Source organism: Trachypithecus francoisi, unplaced genomic scaffold (assembly GCF_009764315.1).
Source record: "Trachypithecus francoisi isolate TF-2019V2 unplaced genomic scaffold, Tfra_2.0 Lachesis_group10, whole genome shotgun sequence".
NCBI lineage: Eukaryota > Metazoa > Chordata > Mammalia > Primates > Cercopithecidae > Trachypithecus > Trachypithecus francoisi.
In genome coordinates, this window is record NW_022681455.1 from 29,672,478 (window position 1) to 29,693,244 (window position 20,767).

Genomic DNA, 20,767 nt, shown 5'->3' on the forward strand with positions numbered 1-20,767 from the left:
AGAGAACAATTTTGCATCATGTAGCATCATGTGGAAAAAGAGCAGTGACCCCACTCCCACATGCATATCCTAGGGGAGCTCACATATCCCTGAGAGCAGGAGGCAATGTCCCAGGATGTTCATTGCAGTGAGGTCTACAATAGAGACAACCTGAAGGTCAATTAAGAGAGAAAGAGATAAATTGTACTATATTCCTCCCATGGAATACTATCCAGTAATGAAAGCAAATGAACTATTTGTATAAACATAGATTCATGTCATAGAACATGTTAACTGAAAAAGCAAGCAAATGAATGATAAAATTAGCAAGAAACAATTTCTAAGAAGTCTAAGAGCAAAGCCAGGCAAAGTGGAGTACACTTGTAATCCTAGCACTTTGGGAGGCCATGGTGGGTGGATTGCTTGAGTTCAGGAGTTCCAGACCTGCCTGGTAAACATGGCAAAAATCTCTCTCTCCAAAAAATACAAAAATTAGCCCTGCATGGTTGAGCACAGCTATACTTCCAGCTACTTGGGTGGCTGAGGTGGGTGGATCGCTTGAGCCTGGGAGGTTGAGGTACAGTGAGCTGTTTTTGTGCCACTGCACTCAAGCGTGGGTGACAGAGTGAGACTCGGTCTAAAAAACAACTCTAAAAGACTTCAAACAAAGAGATTTCCTAACACAGTACAAATACAAAGGCATGCACCACATTCAAGACACACATCCTCCTGCAATCCTCCTGCAGTTCTCGCTTTGCTCAGTACAGTATTGACTGAAGCACATGCATATCAGAGCTGTGAAAAATCAAGGCTATCTACATACATTTCTATCATTCTTCTGTGTATACCACATACAGCCAATAATATTAAAATGTCACCAATTGACAAACCTGGGTGGTGCCTTCACAAAGATTTTTTTATAACTCTCTATTCTTTCTTCCAGCTACAACTACTTTGAATTAATATTTGTGAAGTGAATCCACAGGAACTGAGCAAAATAAGAAAAGAGTTATTGAGTGTGAGGAAAGCTATGGAGAGGTACAGACAGATGGAGAGATGACAATACCGAGTATGTCAGTGACCTTCACAGTAACAGACGTTTTGGAGGAGAATGAGCTGGGGCCAGAATGAAGTGAACAGAATATAAAGAGGGATGAAGGAGTGGGGACTTCAGGGAGCAAATATGGGGTTGGGCAGGTTAGACTGGGAAGTGTGGATGGATTCTGGACATTCCATTTTCGGTCTAGCACTTACAGAAAGAGAAATCATGTTTATTTAGCTCCTTCCACAATCTTTAGAGAAATCTTCTGAAACATTACAAAAAAGATATACAAACAGCCAACAGCCATCAGGGAAAAATGCAAAGTAAAACCACGGTGAGAAACCCCTAAGTGCTTATTGGAATGGCTGAAATTTCAATGATCAATACATATAAATGTTGGCAAGGATGTGAAACAGTCTCATCCATTGCCTATAAGAATATGAAACAGCCACTCTGAAAATCAGTTTTGTATCATCTGATGAAGTTAAACAAGCTAGTACTCCATGGCTAGCATTTCCACTCCTAAGTATTTACTCCAGAGAAATAAAGTTATGTCCAAGAATTCCTGTACAAGTATTTCCATAGTTCCTTTATTTGTAACAATAAAATAAAAAGAATAGCCCCACAATGTACAAAAAAATTGTGATTCAATCTTACAATGGAATACTACCAGCAATAAAAATGAATGAACTACTGATACATGCAACCTGGGTAGACCACATAGATATTACACCAAGTGCCAAAAGCCAGACACAAGGGAGGCCACATGGCATGAGTGGATACATATGAAGTTTTAAAACAGGAAGAACTACTCTGTCATGATAGTCATCAAATCAATGGCTGCTGGGCAAAGGGGGACTAGGTTGAATGTAGAATAAGAGAACTCTGTATCTGGATAGTGGCATGGGTGATATGGCTGTATTTGTCAAAATTCATTGATGAATTTGATACAGATCTGATCATTTCAGTATATATGTAAATTTTACAAGTTTAAAATGCTTACAATAAAAATTTAAATGTTAGTAATAAAAAAGAGTAATTGAAAATATTAGCAAACAAATCCAATAACAGATCCAAACAATACACCATGATCAAGTGAGTTGTATATCAGGGATGCAAGGATTGTTTGACATATGTGAATAAAAAAATGTGATATACCACATCAACAGAATGAAGGACATAAACCGTATTATCATCTCAATGGACGCAGAAAAAGCATTTGGTGAAACAAAACATTGCTTCTTAATAAGAACTCTCAAAGGAATTCCTTTGACAAAGGAACCAAGAATATACACTGGGGAAAGAACTGTCTCTTAAATAAATGGTGCTGGGAAAATGCTGCCAGATGCAGAAGAATGTCACCAGACCCCTGTCCCTCACCATATACAAAAATCAACTCAAAAGGATAATAGACTTAAACGTAAGACCCAATACTATAAAACTACTAGAAGAAAACATATGGGAAACACTAAAGGACATGAGATTAGGCAAAGATTTTATGGCTAAGACCTCAAAAGCACAGGCAGAAAAAGTAAAAATAGACAAATGGGACTATACTAAGCTAAAAAGCTTCTACACAGCAAAGGAAACATCCAACAGAATGAAGAGATAACCTGTAGAATAGTGAAAATATTTGCTAAGTATTCACCCAACTAGTATATTCATCCAATTAGTATATTCTAGACTAATATCTAGAATATACAAGGAACACAAACTTAGCAGTAAAAAATACAAATAATCCAATTAAAAAGTGGACAAAGGATCTGAATAGAAATTTCCTAAGAGGAGGCATACAAGTGGCAAACAGGTGTATGAAAAACACCCAACATCACTAAATACCAGGAAAATGTAAATCAAACTACAATGAGCTATATCTCACCCTAGTTAGAATGGCTATTATTAAAAAATAAAAAATAATAGATGCTGGTGAGCACGTGGAGAAAGGGGAACTGTTATACACTGTTGGTGGTAATGTAAATTAGTGCAGCCATTATGGGAAACAGTAGAGTGATTTCTCAAAAAAACTGAAACTATTAATGAAACTACTATCCCATGCAACAATTCTAATTCTGGGTATTTATCCAAGAGAAATGAAATCAATATATGAAAAGAGTACCTGCACGCCCATGTTTATTGAAGCACTATTCACAAAAGCAAAGATATGAAATCAATGGGTGAATGAATAAAGTAACTGTAGTATATACACAATGGAATGCAATTCAGCCATTTAAAAAAGAATGATATCCTGTCAGTTGCTCCAGGATGGAACCAGAGGTCATGTTAGGTGAAATAAGCCAGGCAAGGAAAGACAAATATCACACATTGTCACTCATATATGTGAGCTAAAAATGTTAATCTCACGGAGGTAGAGAGTAGAATGACAGTTACCAGAGGTTGGGAAGAACGTAGGGGTGGGAAGATGTAGAGAGGTAGATTAATGGGTACATTCAGTTATATAGAAAAAATAAGTTCTAGTGTTCTAGAGCACAGCAGGCCAACTAAAGCTAACAAAAATGTATATTTCAAAATAGCTAGAAGAGTGGATTTTAAATGTTCCAACACAAAGAAAAGATAAATGTTTGAGGCGATGGGTTCCCCAAACACCCTGAGTTGATTATTCCACACTCTGAGCATGCATCAAAGATCACATGTGCCCCATAAACATGTGTAAATGTTATGTATTACTTTAAAACAAACTCAACACAATATGGGACATTTTAAACAGTACAAAAATAATGAGCATATTAAAAATTTGGCAAATATTTTCTTGTTATTAATATCAACTTTTATCTTTTGTAAGTCCCAGCAGAATGAAGCCCATACAGCATCAGAAGAGGTGGCTCTCCTGAGAGAATCTTCTTCCCAGTTAAAAAGGCAGAAACAGAATTCCTGGAGAAAGTAAGACTTTGGAGAACTGCATACACCTCTTCTTGGTGTCTGGGATTACCCAGACTTAGGGAGGGTTCACCTTCTGGGAAAAACAAAACTTTGCTTCTTGTCCTTTTTTGTTCTTGTGGCAAGACCAAAATTTCAGAAAACCAAGATGAAGCACCAAGCTAAAGGGATGTACTCTCTCTCTCTCTCTTTTTTTTTTTTTTTTTTAGAATATCCACTACCAAGGATGATCCATGCTGTTATGAGATGAATTGTGTCCCTCCCCAACCAAAATTCATATGTTGAAGTCCTGTGTTGAGAAGACAGAAGTGGCTGTCTACAAGCCAAGGAGAGAGGCCTCAGAAAAAAGCAACTCTGCAGCAGCTTGACCTTGCACCTGTAGCCTCCAGAACTGTGAGACAATACATATTTATTATTTTACTCACCCAGCCTGTGGTACTTTGCCCTAGCAAATTAAAACAAAAGTATTACCTTTTCTACCCTGTCCTATGTAACAACATGTGATTTTTTTTTAAGAGTATGAATTGCCTGGGATTCCAAAACACAGAGTGAGTCAATTGAAAATGGATGATATAGGGTCATTTCCAAACCTTTGTGGGTTTCCTGGCCACCACACAAACATGGATGTGTCCCCAATTCTTTTCAGTTTCACACAGAGCAAAAGTTGTGGACATAAGCTGACATAGAATCACAAACTGTATTTAGTGTATTTGAGATACTGAGTGAAAGTTTTGCCTTTATTTTATAGAAAGATGATGAACAATCATAATTACTAAACTAAAGAGGCTTTCTGGCAGGGGATTGCAAGTATACTATGTTTTCTCCTGCTTTTAAGGTACATCTTCCTAAAGAGTCTTGTCTAGGAGTAAATATCATCACTGATTTTTTCCTCTGCATTGATCACTTGGTCCTCCCTGCATTTCAGTAAGGTTGCTAGAATGGAGGTGTTTGTCCATGATTCACAGAAGAATCGAAGAGGCCCTAGGAGTGGAGAGCTTCTCCTGAGGTCACATAGCACGTGAGCGGTGGAGCAATGACAGGCACATGACTCTCCAGGTCCCTAGTCCAGTTTTCTGGGTGCCATGAGAATTACAGCCTTTGGTTTCTCTTACATGTAGTTCATTTCTGAACCTGAGAAGAAGAATGCACCTCAGGTGACTAACATTTTCTGTTTTTCTGCACTTGTCTGAGAATGACCCCAAAAGATGTTTGAAGATTAATTCTTTGGCTACCAACCTATTTGGCCAAGTCATGGACATGGAGCAGGTGAAAACTGCCTTTACCTATGACCTGCCTGAAGACTCTGAGACCCACGTGAATCAGGTAAGCTCCACACACAGAGGGACACTCACTCTCCTACCTGCTTATTTTCTGTACCTTTTCACATTTCACATCCTCATCCCCCATCTGGGTGTCTTCCTACTTCGGAGTCTTCTGTTTCTACCCTCTGTCTCCTTCCAGGTGACTAGAGTAGACTCGTTTGGAATAGGGCTTGGCCGTCATGCTTGTGTCAAACGAGAATGATGCCTGAATCCTCAGTGATGGGCAGCATCCCTTCGAGGTCAGTGATAGTGAGATGACTGATGAGACAGACGTCTCCTCCACAGTGAGTGCTTATCTCACGAAACCCTTAGGTCCTCCCTGTTCCTTAGTAGGTTTATCTTCAATCCCATGATGCAGGTCATGGGCATCTGTTGCATAATGGACACTTGACTGGTTCATGCCCCCTGGCCTTTGATGCTGTGTTGGGATGTTTTCCTGGCCTCTGTGTGGGGTCTCTGTCTTCCCTCACGTTATTACATTTCATGCCCCATCCCTAAGTCCATCCTCTGAACCCACGCAGTACACCAGCATCTGCATGTGTGCTGTGTGTTCCTGCCCGGCTTTGCCCTTTTCATACCTTATTCTCACTATGCCATGTTTCCTCCTCAGTTGAACAGATGCAGTAGGACACTTGCTCATTCTGGAAAGTGACCATCTGCCCTTCAGGAGAGGATGGCAGGGTAGGGGTGAAAGAGACCCTGCAGCCCGCACCCCCGACAGCCCCCACCCCTACCCCACTATCGGGAGAACCCGCTCCCGATGTTTAACGTGGGTTCTTTTCTATTTCCTAAGTGTCTCGGCTGGGTTGAGAAATGAAGGGAAAGAGCACAAGAGAGAGAAATTTAAAGCTGGGTGTCGGGGGAGACATCACGAGCAGGATCCCTGATGTTCCCTGAGCCAGCCGTAAAACCAGCAAGTTTTTTTTTTTTTTTTTTTTTGAGACGGAGTCTGGCTCTGTCACCCAGGCTGGAGTGCGGTGGCCAGATCTCAGCTCACTGCAAGCTCCGCCTCCCAGGTTCACGCCATTCTCCTGCCTCTGCCTCCCAAGTAACTGGGACTACAGGCGCCCGCCTCGTCGCCCAGCTAGTTTTTTGTATTCTTTAGTAGAGAGACGGGGTTTCACCGTATTAGCCAGGATGGTCTCGATCTCCTGACCTTGTGATCCGCCCGTCTCGGCCTCCCAAAGTGCTGGGATTACAGGCTTGATTAGCAATTTTCAAAAGGGGAGGGAGTGCACGAATAGGGTGTGGGTCACAGAGATCACATACTTCACAAGGTAATAAAATATCACAAAGCAAATGAAGGCAGGGGGAGATCACAGAACCACCGGAGGAGGTGAAATTAAAATTGCTAATGAAGTTTCCGCATGCATTGTCATTGATAACATCTTATCAGGAAACAGGGTTTGAAAGCAGATAACCTGTCTGACCACAATTATTAGGTGGGAATTTTCCTCCACCTGATAAGCCTGGGAGCACTATAGGAGACCAAGGCTTATTTCATCCCTTCAGCTTCGACCACAAAAGACAGCATGCTTTGAGAGGGCCCTTCATAGGCCTACCCTCAGGGCGCATTCTCTTTCTCAGGGATGTTCCTCACTGAGAAAAAGAATTCAGCGATATTTCTCCTATGTGCTTATGAAAGAGGAAAAATATAGCTCTGTTCCGTCCGGCTCACTGGCAGCCAGTTCAAAGTTACCTCTCTTGTTCCCTGAACATCGCTGTTAACTTGTTCTTTTTTTAAGATGCCCAGATTTCATATTGTTCAAACACACATGCTCTACAAACCATTTGTGCAGTTGACAAAATCACAGGGTCCTGAGGCGACATTCATCCTCCTCAGCTTATGAAGAAGATGACAGGATTAAGAGATTAAAGTAAAGACAGGCACAGGAAAACACAGGGGTATTGACTGGGGAAGTGACAAGTGTCCATGAAATCTTCACAATTTATGTTCAGAAATTACAGTAAAGACAGGTATAAGAAATTATAAAAGTATTAATTTGGGGAACTAATGTCCATGAAATCTTCACAATTTATTTTCTTCTGCCACGGCTTCAGCCGGTCCCTCCGTTCGGGGTCCCTGACTTCCCGCAACACCCCACGGCTTCACTCTTCTGCATCAGCACCACTTCTGAACCCCCATTACTGATTGTCAGAATTTTTAACACAACTAAACATGAAACACAAGTGCATCTGCATTATGTGTGGGTGCTCTTTCGTTGTATTTGGGGTGAGGTTACTTTAGGGCATGGTCCAGGGTAAATTCTTTTAAGGTCGGGGTGCCCTGCTGTGAGGTCAAAGGAGGATGGGACTAAGACTGCAGAGCCCCGGCTCCCCCATTACCTGCCAATTGTCGGTCCTTTGTTGGGGTCTCTTCTGCTTTATCTGGCCTGAAAGAGACTGGGATGTTTCTGATCCCGGGGCTCCTGGGGGATGGTGTGCAGTATTTCCGTGGATAAAGGGTGCCATGGGCACTGGTGGGAAGCTTGAGTGTCTCCTCCCAGAATCCATCGGTACCTCCTCATCTGTTCCTTCAGCTTCTGGCCCTTGAGCACCAGAGCCTGGGCCCCTGATCCACTTCTGCCCTTCCACCAGGGCCTGATCCAGCTCCACCTGCTGCTCCAGTAACTCCACAGTTTGATCTAGATCAGCTGTGTGGCGGATTCAAGGCCCTGGTGAAAGGAGCATCAGCCAGGGCAGGGGGCTGAGGCCCTCAAAACCTGTGTTGCAGGGTCTGGCTCTAAGGGAGGAATTCTACCTCCCTTTTCCTTTTTCTAGCCCATTAGCTTAAGGCCCCCTGTACTGAGAAGCCCAGGGAGCTCCTTGCCTTGGGGATAGGCCGGTGGGGACAAATAGAGCTTCCTGGCTCAGGGAGTGTAACTGGATTCCTTGAACAAGGATATGGGGTCACTGGAAAGAGAGGACCGGCTGTACCTCCCTGCTAAGAAATAAATAACTGTTAGATGAGGGGGAATTCCTGTTCAAGGGCTCTGTGGACTGTGCTGCTCTGGAGGGGTTGGGGAGAGGGAGCCCTGAGGTCTGGGCTGAGGTGGGGGTAGGAAGGAGCTGAGAGCTGAGAGCTGTAACTAGACAAGGAGCTACAGGGGTGAGGTTGGTGCAAGGTGGGATTTAGAGGATACTCCCCTGACTCCTGTGCTGATCCCCTTCACATCCTCCACCCCCACCCTTGGTGTGCGTCAACATGTGAGGGTGACCTCATCTTCCCACTGCCCTTGGAGCTGTTCTGCTCTTCCATGCTTGCCTTGGGGTTTTCAGAGCAGCAACTTTGTGAGTCCTAGAGAGCTAGGGACCAGGAGGGCAGGAGGAGGTGGAGACAATAGCACTAAGGAGCCTTGAAGAGGGAAAACCATGGTGTGTGAGGCCCAGGAGCAGTCTGAGTTGCCCAGAAGACAGTCGGAGACTGCTCTCTCCAGGCCTTGGCTCTACTTCAGTGCCTGGCCCTGCATAGGCCCCACGCCTGCCCTGCTCTGCTGCCTCCACCTCCCTCTCAGCCTGGTCTCAGACACAATCCAGACCAACTCCTGTTTCTGATGTGAAAAATGTTCCTGTCAGTTTAGGCAGAACTTGCTTCAGAGCACTGGTGCCCAGCCTTCCACAGGTCTTGTGTCTGTTTTTCTTGGCACTGTGTTTCTTCTCATTTATTCTTCTGAATTGGCAAGACAGGAATTACATCACTGGTTTGCAGATGAGGAAACTGACTCAGATGGGTCCATTCAGCACTCACTCACTGGGCAAGTGTCTGTCAGGGCCAATTGTGGGCCAGATGTGCCCAGGGCTCTATAGCTAGCTGGTGGAAGGGCCTGGAGGGTTTATATTCAGGTTCACCAGATTGAAAACTCATATTGACCTTACTTAAGCACTGATTCCCGCTTTACAATCCATGCCACAAACTTTATTGTCTTAAGAAGTTGCCACAGCAGCCCCCGTTGTGGTCAGTCAGCAGTTATCAACATTGAGGCAAGACCCTCGTCCAGCAAAAGTATTAGTATTAGCTGAAGCCTCCGATGACTGTTTGCATATTTTAGAAGTAGTATAATTATAAATTAAGGTATGTACATATCTATTTTATACATAATGTTATTGTACACTTAATAGTCTATAATAGAGTATAAATATAATTTTTATATGCACTGCAAAACCAAAACAATTGTGACTTGTTTTGTTGGCATGGTCTGAAACCAAATCTGCAATAACTCTGAGGTATGTCTGTAATTTCCCTTTCCCTCTTCTTGCTGGCCCAGAATCACCTTGTTTCTTGTTCCTGTCTAGCCCTGCATGCTGCAGGGGTTTGCTTTCTCTGGTAGGTCTGGACACTTTGTGTCCCTTGTAACCTAGGCTCTTGGCATATGACACTGGTACTAGCCTCAAGCTCTGTTGGACTAGTGAGCCTCCCTCCACACCTCCTGAACTAGAACTGAAGCTCTGTGCACACACCATTCATGTGGGTCTGTATAGAGATGTCGGCTTCCTGCAGGGTGTTCTGAAAGGGTGTTCTGTTGTGACTGGAGGGCATAGCCACAGGTCTCTGGGCAGAGGTGGCTCAGAAAAGAGTGGATGACCCCAGTTTTGGTCATCTGGGAACAGGAAGATCCTGAGACCCCATGCCTTAGAAGACAACAATGCCCCAAAGCTGGCAGCAGCTAAACAGCTTGCTATCTGGGACATCACTCTGCACTGGGGGGGGGAAGATGGCCTCTGCCATGGTTTAGGGGTCCAGGAACCAGGTGGGGAGCCCTTCTTATGGGTCAGTGCTTCTCACAGTTGGGAGCTGAATCACCTTTAGATGAGGCCTAAGACCTCAGGTTCCTCACTAGCTGACTTATTCCCACTCAGTGGAAAAAGAACCCAGAACTTTCGCAAAATTTTAGGAGAGAGAAACTTTCCCTCTTGTCTCATAGTGCTAGGGTTATCATGACTCATGCTTGAATTGCAATGTGTACACAGCTTACAGTCTTAATTATTAGAATATAAGAGGCCAAAACTACTGTTGTTATAGACATGTAAAACTACATAGTACAAAATTAAACAATCCACAGCCAATTAACAGTGGAGATAAATTAACTCCATTTGTAAATTTAAAACAAGATCAACAGCCATTTAGAAAAAAAAAAAAAAAATACAAATGAGACTTTTGCAAGACAGCCTATATGATAGCTTCATGAAAATGACATTTCAGCCATCTCAGTTTTGGCTTTAGGTTATAAACTCCAAAATGGACAAACCCCCAATAATTCACAGTAGGGAGCCCTAAGCCAGAAAGAAAGGTGTCAGGGCAGACCTGGGACCTGGAGGGAGCACACCCTCCCTCAGGGTCACGAATGAATCCTCTAAGACCCCTCCTCCCTCAGACACTCCATCCATCATCAGAAGGTCCACACAGCACTAAGACCCAACCACCTCACTGTCCTCACCTCCATGGACAGAGCCCAGGTGAGAGCCACCCCTGCTCCTCCTCCCGCTTCAACCACAGCCTCAGCACCATCGTCTGCCTCGAGTCCACCAGGACTGAGCTCCTCATGCCCTTTCCTGTTTGTGTCAGTCACACTGGGTCCCCCACATTCCCTGCACTCACAACCCCACAAGGCTCTGCACACTCCTATTCTGTCCCCACACCATGCCCCCTACGTAACTCCAGAAATCTTCCCACTGAACCACTTGGAATCCACAGTCCACGATCAGCAAAACCTCCTCATTCTTCTCAGGATGTTCACCTCGAAGCACTAGCAGGAACCTGGGCCTTCCTGAGGACATGACCCCCTCTGAAGTTCCTCCATATGGGGGAGTTTCCCAGGAACTTGTACTCCTGGGTTCAGAGATGAGATGGGGTCCTTGCTCCTCACTGTGGTTCTCAGACCTTTCTGTCACCCTCCTCCCTAAAACTCCTAAGCTGTCGTCAGCCCCACTTCCCTCACTGTAGCAATTCTCTGTGGGCCCCAGGCCGTTGCTCTCAATCCTGACTCTTGTAGCTCCTGGATCACCATCACCATCTTCAGCAGGGCTGTCTCCTTGATTCTTTGTGACTTTGACATATGCAGATGTGGCAGGCTAAGTAATAGTCCCCAAAGAGGTCCAGTCTTAGCCCTTGGAACTGTGAACAGCTTGCATTACAGTGCAAAAGGGACATTACTCATGTAATGAAGATAAAGGACTTTAAAATAGGGAGATTATCCTGGACTCTCTGTGTGGCCCAATCAAACCACATGAGCCATTAAAAGTAGAGAATCTGCTCTGGATGGAGTCAGATGCTGCAGAGGAGGAAGGCAGAGGAGACACAGCAAAGGGGAGATCAGAGGTTCCAAGCAGGAGGATTGGATGTGCTTTAGGCACCATACGTGAGGAGCAGAGAGAAGTCTCTAGGAGCTAAGGGTGGCTCCCAACAAGAAAGTGGGAAGCTCTGTTCAATCTGCAAGGAGGGGAATGCAGACAAGACCTGAATGAGCTTGGATGTGGATTCTTCCCCAGAATCTCCAGGAAAGAACACAGACCTGCCCATACCATGATCTTAGCCCCATGAGACTGTGTGGACTTGCAGCCCACAGGACTGTGGCATAATAATTAGGCGCTGTTTAAAGCTGCTTGGTCTGTGGTAACTTTTATGGCAGCAATAGACACCTATACAGCAGAGAAGATGCCCGTGCTCCATGGCCTCTCCATCCTGGAACTCCTTTCCTTCATAACCATGTTCTCTCTCTGCCTGAATCTCATGCCCTTCTTATCCCCTAGGCTTCCTCATGGCAAAGAAGCCCAGCCCTTCCACACTCTCAATTTCACACTTCCCACTCTCCGACCATCTTTCCACTCATCCCTTGCAGGGTAGCCACAGGCTCGGAGGACACTGATACTATTATTTTATCATATGCTGTGATGTAATATCAGTGAAACACTCATTGCTTATGTGCCTGCTTTCCAGGTGTGGAGTCCATTCTGTAGTACATTGATTCTAACAATCTCTTCACCCCCTTGGGATTCCTAGTCCAGTGATCCTGCCATATCCTCCCTCTCCCTCAGTGCTTGGATTCACCTCCTCATCCATTTTGGATTCTGTGGTAAATAATTTCTATCCCTCCCTTGTCTCTCCCTTGCGTTGTCACACTTGCTTGGCAAAACTACATAGCTGGTGGATTCCACCTCTGCCTACACTGCACCTGCCCCCCAAGCTGCAGGAGAGCAGCACACAGCAATCTGACTGCTCTCTGTACCTTCACGACCCAAACCTCATGGGGAACCCCCACCACAGCCAGCAATCACCCTCTCCCTGCATGGCTCACCCTCAGCCCCCTCCTGGCCTGGGTGACTCTTACACACTTTCTCTCTGTGCTTACATATCCAACCCTCCTTCCCCATTCTTACTTCAGCTGATGACCTTGCTTCCTACCTCACTGAGAAAACTGAACACATTAGAAGATAACTTCACAGATTCCACCACTGTCTGCTCATGCATTTGCAGCTGCACCACATGGCAGGCATTTTTCCACATGGGGGATTGCTGTGTGTTAACCATCCTGCTCCCAGAGCCAGTACCTCTGCGGGTGCCCTGAACATCATCTCTTCTCATCTACTTAAAGGTGTTAGTTCATCAATTAATATCTTTTTTTCCCTCTATCATCATCCCTTTTCCTCTTACTCCAGTGGATCATTGTGGCACTCATGAGGATGCACATCCCAGGCCCTCAGGTAGAAGAATAATAATTGATGATGCTTCAGCTGTTGCAGCCTGAAATCTATTGTCATGTTTGCTCTGAGACCACACCTGCCTTGGCTTTTTCCTGATTGAGGAAAGCAGGGAAACTAAGGCAGGAATATTTCTACTCTGAAGGCTGACTGAGGCTCCAGGGCTCCCTGCCACACTTACCGAATTTTCCTTAGGCAGCACAGGGTCTAGGATGCTTCCAGCTGGTCTTTCTGCCCTCTCTCCTTCACTGGGGCTCAGAGTTGCAGTGTGGTCTGATGGCTTTCCCAGTGTTTTTGGTCTCTCTCCTGAAGTTCTCTCACAAGCATTTCCCTTAATAAGTCCTTGCACGGGACTTATATTGTGGTCTGCTCCTGAGGAGACCATAGCTAACACAGTGGTATCAAGGGTGATACCACAAAGAGGTATCAAGGGTGAAAATGGGCAAAAGTGGGAATTTGAAATAAGCTTTCCCACTGCCTGGCAGGCCAAGAGGATGCCATCTGGGTTAGTGGGGGACACAGACAGTCCGTGGCACAAGGTGCAGCTGAGCTGCTTGGGTGTCACCAGTGCTAACGATGTCCTGGTTAAAAGAAGCTGTGGCAGGTGGGGTGATAGAATGCCCTGCACAATAATGATGGAATTGGGGGGAAACCCACAAAGACAGTGGAGTTGGCTGGTTACTTCCCAGCTGTGTTCATGCCCTGAAAAAGGATAATGAGAATCTGCAGATTGTTCACAGCTGTCACTGGCTACGTGTGAGAGCCTCTGCAGTGTCTTATGGAGAAGCCTTTATCTCCTGTAGCAAAAGGATAGATACCATGGAATAGCAGCTGAAGACATCATTATGAGGGCCACAGTGCTCCAGAGACGTCTGACACTCAGCCAGTGCAGGCCCGTTACAGGAAAGTCAGGGCCATGGTGGGGAAACCTGAGATTCTGCAAAATGGAACAAGATCATCCAATGGGTGCTGCCCGGATCCTCTGGGCATACAGAGGAGGCTCACCCTTCTCTAGCAATGGTTCCCACTTCCTATGCTGGAAGATGCTGCAGAAGCCTCATCCCTGTGATGCAGCAGGAATCCCACTCAGGAGCTTTGCAGGAACCACCCGGCGTGTCCCAATGGAAGCATGGGGAGCACTTCTGGGATTGAAATTTGAGGGTGTGTGATCAAGGGGTCAGAATGTCAGACTGGATTAATGTAAATCCATTGGCTTGGAGGCACTATCTCAGGGCATGGGTTTATCAGACACCCCAGAACTTTGATAAGTGGGGGTAAACCCATTGCTGGGGTGAATCTAGATAAAATGATTCCCAAATCTCAACAAGGTGGACATGTCTTAGTTGCCCTAGAACATGTAGAGGATGGAATAACAAGGCTGAGTGAAATGGGCATGGTGAAGCCCCACCAAGACCATGCTCCACAAGAGGATCCAGATGGCACACCTTCCACCAGAGCCTCAGGAACGTGATGGTGAGAGGGAGCTGCATCACTAAGAAGTGTCGGGGTGTTGTCCTCTGCAGGCTGGGGGTGATGGTAGTAAAGATGGTCCCAGAGTTGCATTTATTAATATCCCTGGGGAGGGTGTGGTCCTGAAGAGACAAAGACCAAGTGGGGGCAGTGATCTGCAAAAGCCAGACAGCACCATTACTATGTCAGCCTCAGAGGGGCAGGCAAGAGGACTCAAGCTGCAGGGAATGTGGGGAAGGTTAATAGAGGGTAGTGTCCCAGGGTTAGGACAGGCAACTAACAAGGGCACTGGTTGATATTTATGATAATAAAGCTAGAATTGAGAAGCAGGAAGGTAAAGGTTTTTGACCCAATACAGTCATGATCCCATCCTCAATGCCTAGACCTCAACCAAGATTCAGATTCAGATCCCAGTGACAGACATGGAGTCCATATCCCTAGGAGGAATACCCTGTAATCTCGTGAAAGTATATGTCGGGACAATTCCCTCAGTCCTCCGGCAAAGGAACCTATAGTCATTTACTCAGGAGACTATACACTGGGGAAAGGAAACAGGCAGAACTGGGGGGATTATTGACACTGGTTGTGAGGGACACTGATGCCCAGATGCCCACAGCACCATCATGTCTCCCATCACAGTGGGGCTTACAGAGGTCAAGGAGTAAACCTGGACACATTATGGCCCACAGTGGGACCACTGGATTCACAGACCCAGCCTTGGTTATCTTCCAATTCCCTGAGTGCATAATTGACACTGATGCACTGCTAAGTGGAGTCACCCCCACACTGGGTCCCTAGTCTGTGGAGTGAGGGCTCTCACTGTGCTGAAAGACAAAGGGAAACCTCTGACACTGACCCCATCCTGGCCAAATCAGAAATCATAGTGTGTCCCAGGTTGGGTCCTGTGAAAGACACTGAAAGAACTGGAGGGGAGTTGCACCAATGTTAGAGAGCTGAAGGATGCAGGGTGGTGTTAGGGCTATTGTCTCTATGTAATCCAGTAACCTGTACCTGAGGAAGCCTGACGAGGCCTAAAGAATGAACTAGATTACTCCAGGTATGACCAAGTAGGAGTTATCATTGCAGCTTTTATGTTGTCTGGATATCACTGGTAAAGCAAGTGCCCACCACCATGCCCAGCTAATTTTTTTGTACTTTTAGTGGAGACGGGGGTTTCACCATGTTAGTTAGGATGGTCTTGATCTCCTGACCTCATGATCCGCCCATCTCAGCGTCCCAAAGTGCTGGGATTACAGGCGTGAGCCACCACGCCAAGTTGTGGGGCACTATTTTTTAGGTGACTAGCCACTAAGTAACAAGATGACTACATTTAGCTACTTCCATCCTGGAAAGGCCAGAGGTTCATCTTCACAGGGATAGGCTCCTATTCCATGGGTGTTTTCCTGTCCTGCTCTCAGACACTCAGCCAGCACCACTCTCTGGGTGCTGTTGACATTCTTGGTCTGCAGGCCAGGCGCTGCTCCTAGCCCATTTTCTGCCTGAAAGACTCACTTGGCAGGGAAAGTTTTAGTGTTTCCATGGCTGTGGGTTCCACTAATCCTATCACCATCTGCACCACCCAGAGGCTGCCAGCCACAAGGAATGCTGGACAGGTCTTCTACAGGCACAGCTCAGTGCCAGTCTGGAGGAAGCACTCTGAGGGGTGGGTGCCATCTTTCAAGACATGGTGCATTGTTTGAATCAGAGACGTCTCTATGGTACTGTGTTCTCAATTGGAAGAACATGTGTGTCCGGAAATCAAAAGTCAGAAGCAGGTTTGGCTTCATGTCCAATTCCTTAGATTCACCCAATGGGGTATTTTGCATGTTTTATCTTTGAACAGAGAACGAGGTCCTGCTTTCCAAGGAGGGTACCCTTAAAAGGAGACAAAAGACAGCCCACTGAACTACACATGACGGTCGTCACCGAGAAGTTTCGACAATGTGTGCCCAGAGACCACCTGGTGAAAAGAGGATTCTCCTCCCCTCCAGGCCCAGGTAATAGACCCTCATCCCCAGGAGGTGGCACTTTCACACAATGAGGGCAGAAGAGTGTGTGGAAACCAGACATCCACCTGGGGGCCTTCTGGTTCCCCTTGCCTCATTTCAAGTGTGAGCAGAATCATCCAGCAATTCAACCTGAGACAACTTGATTTCAAAGGGTGCAGACCCGTCAGGGCAGAAGGTTTGAGTCACACTCCTGGGTAATCTCCCGGGCCCTGCTCCTGTGCTCTAACACCCTCAGTAGCATTGGTGCTGAGGCTCTGCTTTTCATGGGCTGTTCCCAACCAGTGATGGGTCATACCAGTGACGCTAAGGGAGGACATTTCCGGGAGACAGGGGAGTCCTCTGATGACCAACTGTACCTCAAGGACTCCTCTATGGCCTTGCTTAACTCTCATTAGATTGGATGTGGTCTAGGACATGTCCAGTAAACCTTCTCTCCTCTGTCCATCACGCGGGGGTCACACTCACATCTTAGTCTGTTGCCTTTCTCAGGGTAACCTGTCTCCCTCTCTATGTCTTCTGACAGGTGTGTCCCCTATAAAATGTTGTAACTTTAATCCCATGATGGAACTTGCTTTTTGGAGTATCTGGACTACAAAATCATTTTCATCTGCACACCCGTGTCCTCTTACTTATTACACTTTGTAAAATCCTTTTGTTTATTCAACTTCTTCTGTCTGCATTGGCACCATTTGCTGGTATTTGTATTATACTTTTGAGTTTGTCAGTGTTCGTGGCTTCAAGTCACTAAATTTGGGGGTAGTTTGTTACACAGCAACAGATAACTCATGAAGCCCTCTTATATGTCCATTATTCTATAGAGGTTAACTACACCTGTTTTATTTCCTCCCATTTTGATAATATTAGCCATATACAGGATTTCTAGTTTCTCAACAACTATTCTTTTCTTTATTTAGTTTTCTTCTCTCCTTCCCTCTCTCCTCCTTCCTTCTGTCCCTCCCTCCCTTTTTCTTCTCTATTTCCATTCAACCTCTCACCCTCCCTCCTTCTCACTCCCCTTTCCTTCCCTTTCCCCTTCCTTCTTTTCTTCTTTCACTTTTCCTTCCATTCCTCCTTCTTTCCCTCCGTTCCTCCATTTTTACCTTTTTCTTATGGAATTTTCCTAAATATAAATAACCCTATGTGATTGTGCTATAAGTAAGCATTTTCTGAATCTATATGCCAAAAGTATAATGCCACTGTATATAAGAAACAAGTAGACAACAGGAAGTTATTAACAGAGCCTGAATGAAAATGCCTGCTGTAATTCTACTGCCAAGACAGTGACTTTTAACTCAATTCCTTTGACGCAGTATTTTCAGAACACATCATCAAGTATTACACATTTATTGTAAAAGTTTAAATAGCCACAATCACTTTGGAAATCATATTATCATTATCTAGTATGGTTAAAGTCCATACAATGTATCATCCAACCAACCCATTCCTAATCATCCACTCTGGGGGGCTTTCTTACCTATGTGCACAGGAGACATGCACATTAATGTATATGGCAAAAAGTGGAATCAGCCACATATACATCAATAGGAAAGTAGTGAAATTGTGGTATAACCATAAAATGTAAACATTCAGCAGTAAAAATGAGTGAATGACAGTCTCCCACACCACAGATAACTCCTATACGTAATGTGCATCATGGGAAAATAAATGCAGTAGGAATTTGCTTTACAGGGAGCTTAAAAACCAGCAAAACTAACTGATATTTGGTTTGGGCATATATAAATACTTATTGCACAAATCTTTAAAGAAATACAAAGGTATAAAAATCACAGGTTCAGGATGGAGTCTCCTTCTGGGGAAGTGAATGGGCAGCAGCCCAGGGGAGCTTTACAGGTTCTGTGTTTTATACCAGTGCTGGGCACCCTGCTAGTTACTTGATTGTAATTCCTAAACAGAGTTTTCCAAATTAAAATATAACTGTTTTTTATAGAAATGAAACAAAAAAGAATTTCAAAGTTCACTACAAGGATCCTTAACAAGAACTACTTACATTCGAAGAAAACCACAGAGAATCATACGGAGCCACATGACAGAGAGGACCAGGATGCCATGAAAATGGACTTGGCTACAAATAGGTCATTTGATCCTTGGCTCACTGGCATCTCTCTAGATTTTCAATTATACAATGTTCAATCTGCTGTACAAGGTAATTCCATCTTGCAAAGGATCTGATGTTACATTTTACCACACATGAAACTGAATTAAACTTTTACAGAATTGGAAATGCACATCATTGATCAAAACAAATGAAACAAGCAAAGAGTAGGAAGGAATATCCAGTGATGGAATAGCAAATATGAATGGAAAACAGAATAGGATGCTAAAATGAAAAAAAATTTTTGGAAGCACATAATAGAGTGCTATATGGAATCATAGTGGTGTCCAAATCACTTCTATCACATCTCATTGACTACCACAACGAAACATGTTAAGTTTATTATAGAATGTCCACCGAATAGCCAGTTTTTGAAAAACAACTTGTTTCTCAATTCGAGCTAACCATTTCGGGCTACCGCATCAAATCGAAGTTATTGGCATCATGTTAAGCTAGATGTGCTGACCAAAGTATGAGATTCACATTTTTGTAAGTGAAAAGCAATTTGATCAGGCAATTCTTTTCTAAGTGAATGCAAGTTTATTAGAGAAGTGAAGAAACAAAAGAACAGCTACTCCATAGAGCAGAGTTTTTTGGTTTTTTTTTTTTAATGTAGGCAAGTGTTTAGTGAAGATGATATTTCAATAAGAAAATAGGTGCTTGGGGCGTATTTCCACTAAATTTGAGACATCTTAGACAAAACAAAGACTTCTTTTCAAGGCATTAGTGTTAAGGGACTGAAGTTTTGGAACTATTTGATCTAGTTACTCTATGTTCTCAACTATGTTAACTCATTGAAGAGAACATTGTTATTTAATAACAATGGTATTGGCAAGAAAAACTCAGAGATATTGTTGTATTTCCTTACTCTGTCTCAGTACCCAAAGCTCTGTGATGTCTCAAACTTTTAATCATGAATTTAAAAAGAGAAGCTTATCATGGAATTAGAAAAAAACTATTTAAAAATTCATATGGATCCAAAAAGAGCTTGTATAGCCAGAAGAATCCTAAGGAAAAAAAAAAAAAAAAGGCTGGAGGCATCAGGCTACCCGACTTAAAACTATACTACAAGGCTACAAAAACAGGCACATAAACCAATGGGACAGAATAGAGAACTCAGAAAAGAGACCACACACCTACAACCATTTGATCTTCAACAAACCTGACAAAAACAAGCAATGGGGAAAGGATTCCCTGTTTAATAAATGATGCTGGGAGAACTGACTAGCCATATCCAGAAAATTGAAACTGGACCCCTTTCTTACATTTTACACAAAAGTTAACTCAAGATGGATTAAAGACTTAAATGTAAAACCCAAAACTAGAAAAACACGGGAAGAAAATCTAGGCAATACCATTCCGGACATAGGCATGGGCAAAGATTTTATGATGAGATTGCCAAAAGCATCTGACACAAAAGCAAAACTTGATAAATGGGATCTAATTAAACAAAGAGCTTCTGCACAGCAAAAGAAACTATCATCAGAGCAAACAGACAGCCTACCGAATGGGAGAAAATTTGTGCAATGTACTCATCTGACAAAGGTCTAATATTCAGAATCTACAAAGAACTTAAGCAAATTTACATGAAAAAAAACTTCATTAAAAAGTGGACAAAGGATTTGAACAGACACTTCTCAAAAGAAGATGTACATGTGGCCAACAAAAATATGAAAAAAAGGTCAACATCACCGATCATTACAGAATTGCAAATCAAAACCACAAATGAGATACCATCTCATGCCAGTCAGAATGGCAATTATTAAAAAGTCAAGAAACAACAGATGCTGGCAAGGTTGCAGAGAAATAGGAATGCTTTTACACTGTTGGAGGAAAAGTAACTGGGTTAATCCATTGTGGAAGACAGTGTGGCAATTCCTTAAAGATTTAGAACCAGAAATACCATTTGACCCAGCAATCCCAATACAGGATATATACCCAAAGGAATATATATCATTCTATTATAAAGTTATATGCATGTTTACATTCATTGCAGTACTATTCACAATAGCAAGAACATGGAATCTACCCAAATGCCCATCAATGATGGACTTGATAAAGAAAATATGGTACATATACACCATAGAATATCATGCAGCCACAAAAAGGAATGAGATCAAGTCCTTTTCAGGGATATGGATGAAGCTGGAAGCCATTATCCTCAGCAAACTCACACAGGAACAGAAAACCAAACACCACATGTTCTCATTTATAATTGGTAACTGAGCAATGAGAACACATG

The 20,767-nt window shown here is 44.0% G+C and overlaps 1 protein-coding gene across 2 annotated transcripts in view; it reads right to left on the bottom strand.

Annotated features, from left to right (window-relative positions):
• The window catches only part of LOC117088398, a 42,681-nt gene that overhangs the window by 18,087 nt on the left and 3,827 nt on the right, over positions 1–20,767 (bottom strand). The window contains exons 2-3 of one of the 2 annotated variants that reach the window (XM_033219655.1): positions 7,759–7,913; positions 7,585–7,631 (exon numbers count right to left, since the gene is read on the bottom strand). In XM_033219655.1, the coding sequence (XP_033075546.1) occupies positions 7,585–7,631; positions 7,759–7,766 (55 nt within the window). In that variant the 5' untranslated portion in view covers positions 7,767–7,913. Of the gene's footprint in view, positions 1–1,591; positions 3,993–7,584; positions 7,914–20,767 lie in introns of those variants that run through there. The other variant, XR_004439190.1, reaches the window with a different exon arrangement.